Below are 16,703 nucleotides of genomic sequence, written 5' to 3' on the forward strand. Positions count from 1 at the left end.
ATGGTAACTTATGCTGAACACCTAACCTGAGCAGTAACCTGATAATATTACACAAATACGAGGAAGTTAAAGTCATAATCCAGGCTAAAAACAACACAGTTTAAACGGACAAATGCAGGAAGGACAGCTGGATTTATGCTGAGGGTGCTTACCGCTTTGAATTATGTTTTTATATTTATTTTTTTACTTGCCGTTGCACACTGCCGGAGTCAGGGACGCAGCTGAAAAAAGGCTGAAATAGTCAAACACGCTATGTCAGGGCCTAATGAAGTGTAATCTATTCATCCATTATATTCTGAAAGTTTTTTTATAAAATCACTGCCTCATGTAGACGACTGTGTTTGACTTATGAGTATTCCATTACATTTATAAGCCTGTTAATTTACGCATTCACACATCAGCAATTTTTTCTTTTGCCAGCTGTCCTTCCTGCATTTGGCAGCTTCGACCATGTTAATTTTGGTCTGATTATGTGTTTAACTTCTTTGTATTTGTCTAATATTATTAAAGTCTGTTCTTCGTTTGTAAAATGTGCCGCTCTGCTGCCGGTAGACTTTTCCAAGTTTGTGATTGGTCATATGCTGTAAACCCCGCCCCTTTCATATGAATGCGCTCATAGCCGGATAGAGAAACCCTGTGTTGATTTACCAAGTTGATAACTGCCGTCGTTGGACCGTTAAGCGGGATCTGGTTTGTTAGGGTTAGTTTAAACCAAATAACGAGAAGATACCCTGGGTAAGTTGAACTCGCTTCGTAGTACAGGCCTCTGGTCTCCTCTTGAAATATGCATATGAAAACATTTTTTTAAGGTTTATCTTTTCCTCAAACCTGTTTTCATGCCCTTGTTTTCATTTTTCTTTTTGGTTTTTGGCTACGTTTTCTATTATGTATTGTTCATGTTCCCCCTGAGGCTCATACATATTTCATATCCTTAATCAGACAGTCCTAAAAGCTTGTCTCAAGTAGCTAACCAGCTGTATGGTCTCTCCTTTTCTCTGCTGTATACCCTCCTCTTCAACACAACATTGTTGTAGTGCTTTTATACATTCTATCAATTCACTATAAATCAGTTGCACACATACTTATAGGGTCTTAACAAATGAAAACCTGGACAGAGAATGAGTAAAGGCAAGAATGATAACAATACATCTGTCATTGTGTCTGGGTTTAGTTTATGCTTTAAACTGACTCATATGTTGACATAATGAAGTGTCTTTCATGCATGACTTGTTTAAATGTTTGGCTGTACTTGAAATGGAGTGGGAGAGAAGGAGAAGGGTAAGTCAGGGATAAAGGAAAGGGAGGGAGAGATGAGAAGGAAGAGGAGCGGAGTGAAGGAAGGAGGCCTTTCAATCGAGCCAAGTGTCTGTGTCCAGTTACAACTGGTAGTGTGTCCGGAAAGATCTCCTGACATGGGAATGCCACGACGTTTCCTGGCAGAGCGGAGACACTGCTGACCAGTTACCAGTCATCTACGTACAGTACATACCCACCATAAAGGAAAAATCTAAGCATTAGAATGGAGTTTGAATGTGTCACGTACGTTACCTTTCACACGTTGTTGTTGTTAAAAGCAGTTACAAACCTGCTGGAGTTGTGTTACTGTTGGCAAGCGCCCAGCTGTACAGCTACAAGGTATAAATAGGTTTAATATGTTTACAGCATGTGACCACGCTGACCTGAGGTCGCTTTTTATGAACGTACTAATCGGTAATCGAGGTGTAAGGGATAAGGTAACATAACCGTGTTAGTTACATTTGGTAGCTGCACCTAAACATGTCATCATCTGTGCAAATTAGAACAAGCAGAAGTGGGTGTGCCAACTTGATGTATTTTTTTTATATTGGGCGCCTGCGTGGGTGTATTTGTTCATTTATTGCTGTGTGTATCGCCCTATTATGGTTACCACATAAGAAAGGTGACACTGTTAAGTCGGAAGTCCCTATCTTGGTCTGCATTCTCTGGCTCGCATGCAGCAAATTACTTTTCAAAGCTGTCATAGCTCAAAGTTAACAGCTCTAAGCACTGACGACTGATATGTGATCAGGCAGGCAAGAGAGGTACTTTGTAGTGTCTGACCTTTCTTGTCTGCTTACAATGTCTACGATAACAAGTATCATCTTATGTAGCCGACAGCTAAATATACCTTTCACATTTTCTGTCATGTCTTAATATGTGGTACGGTGCACTAGCTGTACACATGTTGTGCCAATCTGCAGCAGTCAGCAAAATGTTACTATGGTAGGAATGTCATCAATCTCAATGTGACAGCTGGATTCCTCAAGCTACGATCCATTATTAAAACCCGTACGATGTAAACAGAAAAGCCTGAGGCAGCAGGTGAGCGAACACCTGGGTCATTAAACACACACTAACGTATCATTAATTTAGTTTAAGCTTATGATTTATTTACTCTTGCATAAGCGAGCTATGGCATTCAACCACAAGAAAAAATCAGTTAAAGCTGCAGTAGGCAGAACGTCACTCCTATTGAGTGTTCCTATTGGCTGTGCTCCGGCTGGTGTGCAGTGCTTGGTATTTCCTCAACTGATCTCAACATGGCTGCCAGGTCACAACCTTTTTCATTTTACAGCTAAACCGTACACTACAAGCTGTTTCTGAAAACATTTGAGGAGTGAAATAGGCATTCCAGTAACAGAATATTGATTCATATTTGATCAGCGCTGCCTAGTTTGACTGGAGGACACAGAGGCACGTGATTTTTTTTTTCAGATTACCTGTCTAATGCACTACTGTCAGGATATAGTGAACGTTTTATAAAAATAATCCAATTCCAATTCTGCCCACTGCAGCTTTAAAGACAGTGTTATCTTTGAGGCTAACTATTGTGGCTACTATAGTGCATACTGTGCAATTTTAAATGACATTGTTAGTCCGAGTGAAATAAGTTATTTCAATCTGCAATCACACTGGTGGTCAACTAATCACGATGTTTGCATTAATCAGCCCTAGAAGTCCTGATTGCTACATCCCAAGTGGTCTTAATTTCCTGTGTGGGTCATTTAAAGGAAGAAGATGTACGAGTCAAATCGCAGAGTAGAGGTTCCTGCATGAGGAGTACAAATCTGGCAGTGGGAATGGCTGGAGAAATGGCACTGGAACGGATTTAGTGAATGACCTCTTCCTCTCTTTAATGTGGAAACATCAGGATTTATAGTGGCAGAGCTGCTGGGGCCTATAAAGAGTTGTGGTTTTCCCAAACCCCAAAATGTTGGAACTAAAACTTGGTAACGCAACCAAAAGATATTATTCTTAATATGCAGTCTGACAACCTTACATGTGCTGTACAAATATCAAAAGCAGACTCAAGGGTTAGTGCCCTCACAACCCTCAAGTGCCTCAGTTCTTCACAAATTTACTAAGTCTCCCTCTGATCAGTTCATTTTCTTTTTCAATTATTTTTCTTCCTGCTGCCGTCTCCGCTGTACGCATTAGGTGATTGATTTCAAGTTGGTGGTGCCATGTGGAGGCCTCCAGACCAGATGAAGTAACTCTAGCTGTCTCCCTTCCTGCTTGCACCACAACCACAGCCAAACCACCACTGATCACTGCTCACGTTGCTGAGCGTCTTGTGCCTCTGTCAGACTTAAACATACTGAAGCAGTCAATAAGTTGTGTAGGTCGGGTATAGCTCAAGCTGCGGGCAGAATGAAATGTACGCATAAGCACACCCACATTTCGTTGAATAAAGATCAAAACTCCAACATGTGCAGCACATCTAAACGGCCAATGTAAAAGATCAGGAGAGCAGCATTAAAAAGCACTAAATTATGCATGTTTTAATTGTACTTAGTGTGTTTTAATTCTATATTTATATGCGACCACAGGGAACAAGCTGCAGACTGTTATCCTTCACACTCTCAGAGAATCACTGACACTGACGGGAGGAAATGCCGACTGACCAATGTTGTGGACGCATGGAAAAGAGTGGTGGAAAGAAGGGAAGATGCTCGCCATGTGTTTTGAGAGGCCCGTAAACAGATATGTGAAGGTATGTTATTATTTCCTGGCCTCAATGCTGAACCTGTTGTATGAAATTAATTGGTTTTCAAAAATATTTAACATAGCCTTTCAAACTGAGACAAATACATATGTGTGTGAGTAGATGTCGGTGTGTGTGTTTGACCTCTTGAAGCAGTGTGCTGAGGTGAGGACCCAGCAGGTGTCAATGAGAGTCGCTCCACACACCAACCTCCCGTCTCCTCGAGATCCTCGCAAACGAACCGCAGCCTGCCACGGCCAGCCGCCCCTACGGACATGAAAACACACACACACGCACACACAAACAATTATAAAAGTGCACAAATGTACTATAAAGTCAGCACATGATTATTGCACCTTGATTAATAAAAACAGAGCTCTAAACCGGTAGCCAACATAGCAACATGAATTATCTCCAAATATGATTTATGTGATATTTTTCTTTGGAGGAATCAATTAATCAATCAAACTTTATTTATACAGTATCTTTCGAACAAGAGAACAGAGTGCTTTAGAAGCGACTGAAAAAACTAAGGTTGTTAAAAGTGGTAAAATATTAATAAAATAAAATAATTAAAAATGATCAGCTGTTAATCAAAGTAGTAAAATACTGATAAAAAATAGAGTAATATAGATATAAAAATGATAATGGAAGAAGTATAATAATAATAATAATAATAATAAAACCACAAAAATTATAAAACACTACATAAAAGATAAACTAAATAGGTGGGCTTTTAGTTGACGTTTAAAAATCCAGCTCCTCTGGAAGGCTGTTGAAGCATCTTGGAGCGTAACGGCTGAAAAATGTTTCGCCAAAAGTTTTCGTTCTGCTTTGTGGAACAGCTAAAAGAGAAGAACCGGAGGATCTGAGGGGCTTTACTGGTTCATAAACCAAAAGCCTTTCTGAGAGGTAGTCTGGTGCATGGCCATGTTGTGCCTTATAAAGTAAAAAAAGAAGTTTAAAATCAATACCAAAACTAACAGTGTAAAGACTTTAAAATAGGTGTAGTGTGTGCTCTCCTCTTGGTCTACGGTACACCAGAAAGAAGAGCATTAAAATAGTCTAACCTGCTAGTTATAAAAGCTTGCATCTGTCTCTCTGTGTTACTCAACATTATCTGGCAAAATGAGTTTACATGCAGCTATTTAAAGTGTAAAGTGTAAACATGCAGGATGTCCTTTAAACATGCACACACACACACAAATAAATACTCAGCATGAAAAACATTCTTTGGTTTCACATCGACCCATAAATGTGACCGCACACAAATACGCATAACTGTTACTTTTCTCTCTGTTTATCCCAACCTCTTTCTGTCTCTCTCTATCTCACACACAGCACACACAGAGCAAGACAGAGAAAGTCATAACCACAGGATTTTCTTGTTTAATTCCAGTGTGATTTTCTGTGTCGGCCGTGCATGACCTCCATGCTTCTACTTATCCACATATGTGTTTGGAAGCACAGCATATTGGATATTTCTTTGCCTGTAGCTTCATATCAGCTGTTTTCCATCCAAGACTTGAAAATGTGCCCAATATTCTCATTCTATACGTCTCTGGCAGACGATCTCCCGGCTGCCATTAATCCCTCCTGTCCCTTCCAGCTTACCTCAGAGAGTTTTCTCCTCCTATGATTCGGCGCTGGCGAGTGTGTACGAGCCGCAAGCCGCAAATTGAGTTGACAGGATCTGACAGAGACAAAAGAGGAACCGTTGGGTGTGTATATGTGAGAGTGGGTGGGAGGGTGATGATTGTTAAACCAGACATTTACTGCTCAGATGCTGCTCTTATTAAATAGTTAGACTGATCGGAAAGATAATAGTGTTTGAAATTCATCTTTCACTACTACGTATGAACCTGAAATAAAGTAAACATAAACATAGGCTGAGCGCTTTTTCAGGAGATGTAATTTATCATATTGCAGAGACAAAACAGCCTCCTGCACTGGTTTGACTTGTATGTGAACGTGAGAAATGGAAGTAACAGCATATGTGTAGGTAACGGATAGCATTGTGTGAGTCTGCCCCGATGTGTGACAGACAGAATGAAGTAATAACATTGCTTTCTCCATTTTACCATCTGGATACACACACACTGAAGGCCTGCCCGCCTAGTCCTGACTTTCCTTTATTCACTTGTTTCTCATTAATTGTTCAGTGTGTATGACATAATGGAAGTGTTTGCTAAACAAACTATAGTCTCGGCTCCAAATAAATAACAAGAGCTCCATTTATTTTAAGTAAAAAAAACAGACCTGACTGACCTTTGACCTCTTTGTAGCTGTGCAGCGATTCCCCATAGTCACAGATGACCCCAGCGTCCTCGCTATGGCGACAGTTGTGCGTGCCGGGTGCCTGTTTGATGCAGTCTGCCAACGAACGCTCCTCGCCGCTGCACTTCACATTATCCACGTGGATGGGCCCCGTCCCTTCCCCGAAGTACGCCATCACACGGGCCTTCGCCACCCCACTGCGAAGGATGGACAGGACACAGAGCACACAGACGTTTCATTGCTATCGCCTTATAAATAATATTAAAATAAAAAAACTGTTAAAACTTTCAAAAACAAGTAGTTTATATTAAGGCTGGAGATAAAACAGACTGCAAAAGTATAAGTAAGTCGCACAATAAGAGTATCAAAAAGGCAGGATGGCAACAAATTCAAGAGCAACAAAATGGAATTTACAAAACATAAATAACATCAACAAAAAAGCAAAACATCAGTTAGAAGCAAAGGAATAGAAGTAAGTCTTGAGAAGCTTTTTAAAAAGAGTGAGGTGATTTGGATGATCTACTGTAATAGTAAGACGTAAACTATTCCAAACTCTTTTGGGCAAAGACACCAAATGCTAGCTCTGGGAACATCTAGTAGACACCTGAGAGACATTAAGTTACTATATGGACAAAACGATTAGAAAAATGCACTCAGGCTTCACCTAGAGCCTGATAAGTAATAACTAAAATGCATTTCTAAACTCCACTGGCGGACAATGGAGAGAAGCCAACAGTGGAGTAATGTGTTCCCTGTACTTTGTTATTGTTAGAAGACGAGCTGCAGCATTTTGAACCATTTCCAGAGGAGCTACAGCTCCTGTCCAGAATTTTAAATCTCTGTTTTGTTTAATAGTCTGATGAGATTAAGTGTACGATGTGTAGTCCAGATTTTATTATATCTTTACCAGCCGTGACGATATTTGGCTGGTATTGTTTTCACCTTGTGAGTCTGTGTGTGTGTGTGTGTGTGTGTGTCATCATGGCAAAATGTGGTCCTGAAGACACCTACTGTAACCACAGAGGCGGTTTTGAATATTTTGCCAGGTATTCATAGTTCTGTCTGTCTGTCTGTGGACAGATTTTTCAACGAGATAATGTCACAATCGTGCAAGATGCAGTCACGAAACTTTACAGGTGTGTAGGTGAGATCAAAATGAAGGCTGAGTTCAAAGATGGGATGGTCCGAGCAAGGGCGCCGGAAGTATCGGGATTAGGACGTGGGGAAAGGGCCATTGGTCCCTCCACTGTACGCCTCCGGCCCGATTTGGCGTTGCGGCTGGTGTGATCCCATAGCAAGATGGTCTCTAGTTTTTGTTTTGTTTGCTTTAAAAAAAAAAAAATCACTTATTTGTAGGACTGTCAAAGTTAACGCGATAATAATGCAACGCCACTAATTTCTTTAACGCATTATCGCAACTTACGATTTTTAGATTGCAGCGAGTTCAGCTTTTACTGATAATGCTCCAAACTTAGAACAAAATTTGACAAGGAAAAACTGCCATGGCCATTTTCAAAGGGGTCCCTTGACCTCTGACCTCCAGATATGTGAATGTAAATGGGTTCTATGGATACCCACGAGTCCCCCCTTTACAGACATGCCCACTTTATGATAATCACACGCAGTTTGGGGCAAGTCATAGTCAAGTCAGCACACTGACAGCTGTTATTGACTGTTGGGTTTGAGTTTGCCATGTTATGATTTGAGCATATTTTTTATGCTAAATGCAGTACCTGTGAGGGTTTCTGGACAATATTTGTCATTGTTTTGTGTTGTTAATTGATTTCCAATAATAAATATATACATACATTTACATAAAGCAAGCATATTTGCCCACTCCCATGTTGATAAGAGTATTAAATAATTGACAAATCTCCCTTTAAGGTACATTTTGAACAGATAAAATGTGTGATTAATCACTATTGATCATGATATAACTATGGACAATCATGCGAATAATCGCGTTTAAATATTTTAATCGATTGACAGTCCTACTTCTTTGATTAAGTGATTAAAACTCTATTATGTATTTGTTTTTATTATGAAATTATATGCCTCTTTTCTAAATTACCTTGTAATCATGTCACAAATGAAAACATTCAAGAGTTGAATGCTTGGCTGCCAGATCTTTCTGTCTGTATGAATGTGTGTGTGTGTGTGTATAAGCGTATAGTAGGTGGTGATGATATGTTAGTATGGATTGTTATGGTTTGACATTCTCTGGCTGTGACGCAAACCAGGTCAGACCACTGTTACAATCTGATAACAACAGTATTTGTATCACTTTCTCACCTCTGACTTTAATTAGCAAACTGCTAAAACACACACAGGCCTGCAGGTTGTGGTTGTGAATGTGTGCCTGAATAGGCTGTAGATGTCATTTTAATTAAGATTGATAGATAACCGACTGAGAGGATCTCATGTTGCGTCCCTGGGGTTTGACGGGTGGCAGGTCTCGTTTCCCCACTCAGGGAATCTCATGTCTCTTATTGAGACATCTAGCATTGTGTCTCCAATAGCTCCCTGAGCGGGACTTAGCATGCAAAGGGTGAACCTCCAAGTCACTTGAAACAAAGCCGAGAGGCTGACATCAAGTCTGCTTGGTGTGTTTCTGTGGCAACACACAGTAACACAAAATCAGTCAAAAAAGCAAAAAAAATCTGCTTTGGATACTAAATGAAAGGAAAGCCAAGTGTTTTCTCAGACATCATATTTCATGTGCTGCACATGTACCATGAATTATCTTTGAAATGTTGGATAACCATATTTCTTGACTTTTGTTGGATCAGATTTAAATATTGCAAGAGAGGATGGAAGAAAAGATGTAGACTTGGATACTGGCTCTCGACTGGACTGTGTTGCATCTTTAGAAGATGATCAAGTATCTAGAGGATTTTATGTTCTGGGTCTTCTGTTTATGTTTTTCCTTGTTTCATGTTATTCATTCATGTTTAGTGTTTCCTGTGAAACTGCATGTGATTATTATAAAGTGGGCATGTCTGTAAAGGGGAGACTCGTGGGTACCCATAGAACCCATTTTCATTAACATATCTTGAGGTCAGAGGTCAAGGGACCCCTTTTGAAAATGGCCATGACAGTTTTTCCTCTCCAAAATTTGACGCAAGTTTGGAGCATTATTTAACCTCCTTCGCGATGAGCTATGACATGGTTGGTACCAATGGATTCCTTAGGTTTTTGCAGTTTCATATGATACTAGTATCTTCACTCTAGCTTTAAAACTGAGCCTGCTACAACCTACAAATTGCAAGTTGCATTAATGCGTTAAAATGAATTTGCGTTAACGCGTTATTATCATTATTATTTATGTGTGTTTGCGTGTATTGTCCAGTCTCGTGTAGGTCCTTATTCAAAGTGACTCAGGGTCAAACTGTTGACTTGGAATATAATTAGCGTGAAAAGTGTGTGTATATGTGTATTTTGTTTTATCACCACCAGAGCAACCTCTAACCCTCGGGGACCTGCTGCGTATGTAATGACCTTTCACCACACCCTGTGCGAGACAGAATGATGATCCTAACATGATTTTTACACGTCTGCAACACGCTTCCTCTCTCTCTCTCTCTCTCTCTCACGCTTATGCGCTCCAGATGTGGCTTTCATCTACACGCAGATGTGTCACAGAAAATTAGGTGGCTAAGGGATGAGAGTCCCATGCTGAGCAGTGATGAGAGAGAAAATGAAGACAGTTTGTTACGGTACAGTTTTCCCTTGCCACCCCATTGCCAATGTTTTGGAAAACGGGACGGTGTCTCAGAGGGACAAGATAATGGGACACAGAGAGGATGAGGTAGTTTTCTTCGCCTCAACATATGTCACTGTGAATGTGTCATATGCACTACAATTGGCCTGCCCTTTAATTGGATGTTTGTCTTGGCTCTGCAAAAGAGCACAGCTAAAACCTCTAATAAAAGCAGCTGGCCTCACAGCAGAGGCTCATAAGAAGTGCTCAAAAACTTCAGTGCACAATTTGTAAAGATTGATTAATGAAATATAGAAAAATGATTCAAAGCATACTGTAGTTTTTCCGTTATAGCAGTGTTGTAGTCAAAACCACCTAAACCCAGACCAAATCATGACCAAGACCAGAGTGAATCAAATTCGAAACGAGACCAAGACCAGACCAGTGCGAGTCCCACACTGCACAATCTCAGAACCATCGGCTTCCGACAGATAAGCCTATATGAGGCAAGGGGTTATATTTCTGGGTCTTCCGGTGTAGCCAGGGGATATAATCGGGCCAAGACTTCCTTTTCCGTGCGCTGCTTATTGTTTACAGTCCGATTAGCAACTTGAGATGCAAGACTGGAGTTGGAGTTGAGAGCCGACATACACGACCGGATTGTTTCACAAGTAGCCAGTTCACAAGCTCATTTTAAACCAATAAAAAGCTTACTCATCATGAGACGATAGCCGGAGGGTTCCCAAATTGCCAATTCAGCCGATGCGTTATGCCTTTTTTGCTCTCCACGGACTGTTTACCTGCATTCAACCAAAGCCTGCTGGAATGTGATCGATCAATACTACTCCTACATAATTACTATAAAACTGAAAACAGAACACTTCCGATACCAAGATTGTGTCCCGTTGCCTCCATATTCTACATGAGTGCAGAATCTGTATATAGAGATTACACACTGCATGACACACTTAAAATGTGGAACCAGAGGCACTCCTCAAATTGATCAAAAGATCCACATTCCCATAAAAACACCCACAAAAAACAAATGACGATTCCTATTCATTCATCTCTTTTATTGCCATATATATATTTAGTGATATCCCCGCAATTGTGGTCTTGAAATAAAATCCTGAGTCGTCTTTGTCCGAGACCGAGACAAGACAGAGTAAAATGTGGTCGATTCCGAGATGAGGCCGAGACCTTCAAAAAGTGGTCTCGAGCCCAAGACCGATCTCGAGTACTACAACACTTCATTGTAGGTTAGCTTGAAACTTGAGACGTGCGTGACGAGGTGCAAACTGGAAACAGGGGAGATGGAAAGATGAAAGACGGACAGACAGAATTGTGGGAGCGAGTGTAAGACAGATGCCAAGTCTAAGAAGTGGTGATTGATTTTGCAGTAGGCAGTCTGGATTCACTTAAGTAGGTGTAATGTATAGAGTGATCACATTGCAATGCCACAGCTCACAACTGAGCCTTTCTCCAGCATGTTGCCTCTATTCCAACATCCTGATCATGACTGAAAATGAAATGACTGGCAGAAAATTGGCAACTAAGTTAATTAACTTTTCATCATTTCAGTTTTGAAGCAAAAATGCCCAAATGTACCACTCTCTCAAAAGTCAATATTTGCAGGTTGTTTGGCATTTTCCACTTGTCTCTGACATTTTTTTTAGCCAAATGACTAATCGAGAGGTTTTTGTTAGTTAAAGGAACAGTGTGTAATATTTATAACTATGTTTTCATTGGTGTATAATCACCTGAAACTAAGGATCGTTGTGTTTTTGTTAGCTTAGAATGAGCCCTTCATATCTACATAGAGAGCGGGTCTTCTTCACGGAGTCCGCGATGTTGCTACAGTAACCCAGAACGGACAAACCAAACACTGGCTCTAAAGAGAGCCTTTCGCGTTTTTTACGTTACCTTAAGGCCACAGTAGTTCACTCAGCGGCTCACGTTACCGCAGTCCTGGAAAGGGAGGAGTGAATGGAGGGGTACTCAGTTGGTTGCAATCTGCAACCACACCACTAGATGCCGCCAAACAGTGTCCCACACACTGTCCCTTTAATCGATACTGAACATAATCGTTGGATGCAGCTGTAAAATGCACCCATCTCTTCAAATTGAGTCATTGTGCTTGTTGTAGTTTTTATCATGTTACCCAGAAACACAAGGCTATCAAAGAGGCTACACCAACACACATGGACATACTGTATACATACATACATACCTGCTGTATCCCAACTGTCGGCACACCACCTCAGCGTCCTGATCAGTCCATCCATCATCACACACGGTCCCCCATTGTCCAGACAGGTAGAGCTCCACCCGGCCTTCCCTTGGGCTCTCTCCTCCCACAAGTCTTACCGGCACACCTGAAGAACACACACACACACACACACACACACACACACACAATTTAGACCTACTACAGACTCACCCTGCTGGCACTGATTTATTTCTGTTCTCTGGAGTTACCCAGGAAATAATACACCCACACACACAAACATTCCCCAACATACCTTATCCTCCGGGCTAGCGTGTCTAGTGAATGGGGCATGTGCCCTCATGTTCCCTACAAAAGGAAGTAGCTTGAACACCTGTCTGTTTTCATGCACGTAACCACTTGTGTGTCCAGAAGGGGGAAATTGTTAAGACTCCTGTCGCTATCTATGAAAAGATCATTTATTTCCATTGCCTCCCTGTTTTTCACACGCTCCCTCTCTTGTTCTTTCTCTCTCTCCCGTATGGTATTCACTCACACTGCTAATCAAATCAGTCTGGGCTTTAGGTTTAGACCATCAATCATCATTTGTCTGCACACAAACACACATGCACACACTAATCTCATTTACGGGAATGCCAATGTCTTTTCCATGCGTGGAGAGTTTCGGGATCAGTTTACATTCTTGCCAAGTGTCAGGTATTTTTATGATGAGATATATAAAGTTGTGTTTTGTAGGTCAAACATTGTATAATACAATCATTCTGTAAATAACATATCCTAAAACGACTTTAGCAGTAGTCGCTTTAGCCTGAAATTGTTCTCCGTGACTGTATTGAGTTGAATGAACATTATGTGTGTGACACATAAGAATTGCAGGAGGGGGACATCGAGCTAGGACGAGTTAATTGTGGGAATGTTTACTTCTTTGTTGGTGTTGGCTATTGAGGAAATGCTCATCTTTGTCCTCTCCCTTAGAAATACAAACGTTTTTTCCCTCTCTCAGCACACACACACACACACACACACACACACACACACACACACACACACGTGACATGGCTGCTCTGATACAACCCTGATGTGATGGCCTCAGAGAGAGTAAGAGAGAGGGAGAGTTCAAAGCACAGCCCGGCTTATCTGCTTTTTCTCCTTTTCCAAAAACAACACAAACCAATCTGCCTCTGGCATGTTGGGCGGGAAGGAGGGATTTGCGTACACTCATAAACACTCAAACGAATGCATACAAGCAAACACACATAAACGCTATGTAGTAATGGCCCAATTCTTTAGTGGGTGTTTGTGTGTCCCTCAGGCTCTTGCCAAAAAACATAAGCTACCTAAACCCAACTTATCATCACTTTAAAAACACGATGCATCCCTTCAGTGACATTCACCAGGCGTATCAGACTCATATCTGTTACATCAAGACAGTCTGAGGGGAAATCTGAGCCACTACTGGTTCCATTCAGCTCTATGCTTACACGTCTTTATTGGTGTCTGGAGGCTATAGACGTAGGCTTGATTAATGGTGCTACCAGTCAACCTTTCCTCCCTCTTTCAGCAAGTAGTAACACCACTTAACCCTTCTGTCTGTTCTTATAAAGAGGTGAAAAGTGCTGTGTTGTGTGTCTGGCAACATATCAGCCCACTGGTGCCTGATAGTTTTGGGACAGCGAGGAATAGTGGCATGAGTGACTTTGGGTAAAGGTTTGCTGTAGGTTTAATCATGAAGACTTTACAAGCGGCCCAGTTATTAAGGCAGGACAAGCCAACTAACAGCTGTGCCTATTAGAGTTAGCAGGACTTACATCATTCTGTCTGTCAGTCTCTTGGAGAACTTTCCTCTTCTAAGTAAGTCGAGATCAAATTGACTGCAGGTTGAGTTTGGCAGAGATCTTAGAAACAGATTTCATAGATATCAGCTTGCACTTCCATTACCGGCTTTTATGAAGTGACGGGAAACTACATCGAGGCTTTCATTATTTGGTTTCCTGTTCTTCATTGCCTATAAAGTTGGTGTGCAAAGATAAGCGTCTACAATCCTTCTTTCAAGCTAACACTATTACTGATAATAATATCTATCTAATGTCTTATTTATAATCTTAATTCTTATTCTTAGAAAGAGCTTTACAAAAAAACAAACAGAAAATGTATAGACCAGAGGGTGAGCTAGCCTGATCTCATCCAGATAATACTTCCAGAGTTGAGGGGCCCATATGGTAAACGCTGTTTTTAGTCTCCACCTAGGAACCACTAAAAAGAACTTGGCTAATAGGGGGTAAAGGTCAGTAGTCAGGAGCCCATGTGAGCTATAAAAGTGATTCAAATACACATTCAAGTCATCTCTGAAACGCACAGGCAGTGTCGGAGTGTCTCCAACTGGATCTCAAAAGGAATTGGCATCCTCAAGTAAAGATTTCTGAAGATTCCATTGTTTTAACCATATCAATAATCCAGATTAAATAGATCGAATCTTGTCTTTTTGCAGCACTGCAGGACACAAGACTCAATTATTGATTTCATGTATTTATTAGTTTGGGTTTGGGTTAAAAAAAAAGTCAGACGGCGGCTGGCGGTACCACGGTTTTGCACTCTGCGGCCCACATTACCACAGCTTCACAAGCATGTCGGAGGACTACGGTGGCCTTCAGGTAACGTAAAAACGTAAAAGGCTCTCACTAGAGCCAGTGTTTGATTTGTCCGTTCTGGGCTTACTGTAGAAACATGGCGGAGCAACATGGCAGACTCCGTGAAGAAGACCCACTCTCTATGTAGATATGAAGGGCTCATTCTAAGCTAATAAAAATGATTCTTAGTTTCCGGTGTTTATACACTAATGAAAACATAGTTATGAATATTCTATTCCATTTCTGCTAATAGGTCCCCTGAAATGTTACACACTGTTCCTTTAAAAGTAAGTAAGTTATAGTAAGATGAGATTCTGTCTTACTCGATGGAAGACTCTCTCCATTGCGACCAGGGCTGCATGCGATGTTAACATCTTCGTGGTGTGTGCAGTCGTGACGGAGCCACTCCTTCCTGTTACACAGCAACAGGCTCGGCTCTTTCCCTGTGCAGCTCACATCATCCAAAAGAATGGGACCTGACCCCACCCCGAAGCGTGGGACTGGGGTGATGTCCAGTCCTTCGGAGAGGAGAGTCTCACCTAATCTGCAAGGTAGACATGTACACACAAACACACATTTTTTCATGCTTATTGATAGTACTGAGAGGGCATGTGTTTGTGCCTGAGGCGTGAATACTTCACATTACCTGTAACCGAGTTGTCGGCACACGACTTGTGTGTTTGAGTCTGTCCAGCCGTCATCACACACTGTCCCCCACTGACCACGGTAAAATACTTCTAAACGTCCCTCAAAGCTGCTTGCACCTCCGACCAATCTAGTAGAACCATCTGGGCAGAAAGAGGAAGACAGGCAGAGAGTTAAGCAATGCCCTCGCTAATGACGATATGTTTAGAAATGTATATTTTTTCATAACCTTCCCTCCGCATTTAATCAGATTTAAAAAAAAAAAATTCCAAATACATTGAGTTATTGTTATTTATCACAATATAGCACACACAAAGGGTGCAAGTTGCATTGCAATTATTCAGATAAAACACTGCTAGTGCAGTCATTTCTGGCTGCAGTAATGACTCTGGGAGGTCCTGTGTCTGTAGCCAGGATTCAGTCCTTATGTCTTCACATATTGGTCTCCTGGCAACACACCAGACTCTTACTCCTCTCCTTGTGTGTGGTAAAACTACACAGATCCTTAACCACATTGTTTGCTCAGGCTGCACAATATTCAGCCTCCATATTTCCGGGCCTGGCCACCATGAGCTCTCCTAAAAACACTCCTCCAATGCCTTCCCCTTGCATCCTTCTCATGAGGGTCTTTGATTTGTTTTTTTCTTTCCTAAAAAACAATTTCCATACCTTTTTCAATGAGAACATTTTGACTTGTCTTAGCAGGGAAAGCACGGGTGTATACAATATAACATTAATGATTGCTCTATTCAATATAGGCACAAGAAATGGTATGCGACTTTTATTTAATGCTATCAGTTGCACTTGTGTTTGACAAGCTAAAATGTCTGCCATGTGAAAGGTCTATTGTCTCCAGCAAGAAAAGCTGGATAAGGTGGGAATTCCTGGAGGGGCTGCCATATCTCTATATGTAAAAAATCGGTGATTATTATGGACTGCTAATGCTGAGTCAGGTGTCATTCTACCTGTAAGGGGGTTGCAGGACACTCCTGCATCCTCAGAGTGCAGACAGTTGTGTTCCCCCCAGGCACTTTTTGGGCACTGCTCCAGAGTGAGCTCATTGCCCGTGCAGCGCACCTCGTCCAGCCACACACGGCCTGAACCCTTGCCAAAATGTGCCAGGCCCCATGCCTTCGCCACACCGCTACAAAGAAAAGAGAAGCTAAAGATGAATAGAAGGTTTGGTTTGCAGTAATACTGATACAATAAAAAACAGATGCACTG

The 16,703-nt window shown here is 41.4% G+C and overlaps 1 protein-coding gene across 1 annotated transcript in view; it reads right to left on the minus strand.

The window, feature by feature from the left end:
• Nucleotides 1-16,703, minus strand: part of prss12 (serine protease 12) — a 28,014-nt gene that overhangs the window by 5,140 nt on the left and 6,171 nt on the right. Inside the window, exons 5-11 of the mRNA XM_037765722.1 lie at nt 16,445-16,623; nt 15,481-15,622; nt 15,158-15,378; nt 12,211-12,355; nt 6,272-6,477; nt 5,618-5,696; nt 4,148-4,270 (exon numbers count right to left, since the gene is read on the minus strand). Of these exons, the coding sequence (XP_037621650.1) occupies nt 4,148-4,270; nt 5,618-5,696; nt 6,272-6,477; nt 12,211-12,355; nt 15,158-15,378; nt 15,481-15,622; nt 16,445-16,623 (1,095 nt within the window). The remainder of the gene's footprint in view (nt 1-4,147; nt 4,271-5,617; nt 5,697-6,271; nt 6,478-12,210; nt 12,356-15,157; nt 15,379-15,480; nt 15,623-16,444; nt 16,624-16,703) is intronic.

The sequence above is a fragment of the Sebastes umbrosus genome, chromosome 3 (assembly GCF_015220745.1).
Source record: "Sebastes umbrosus isolate fSebUmb1 chromosome 3, fSebUmb1.pri, whole genome shotgun sequence".
In the NCBI taxonomy this organism is placed as follows: domain Eukaryota; kingdom Metazoa; phylum Chordata; class Actinopteri; order Perciformes; family Sebastidae; genus Sebastes; species Sebastes umbrosus.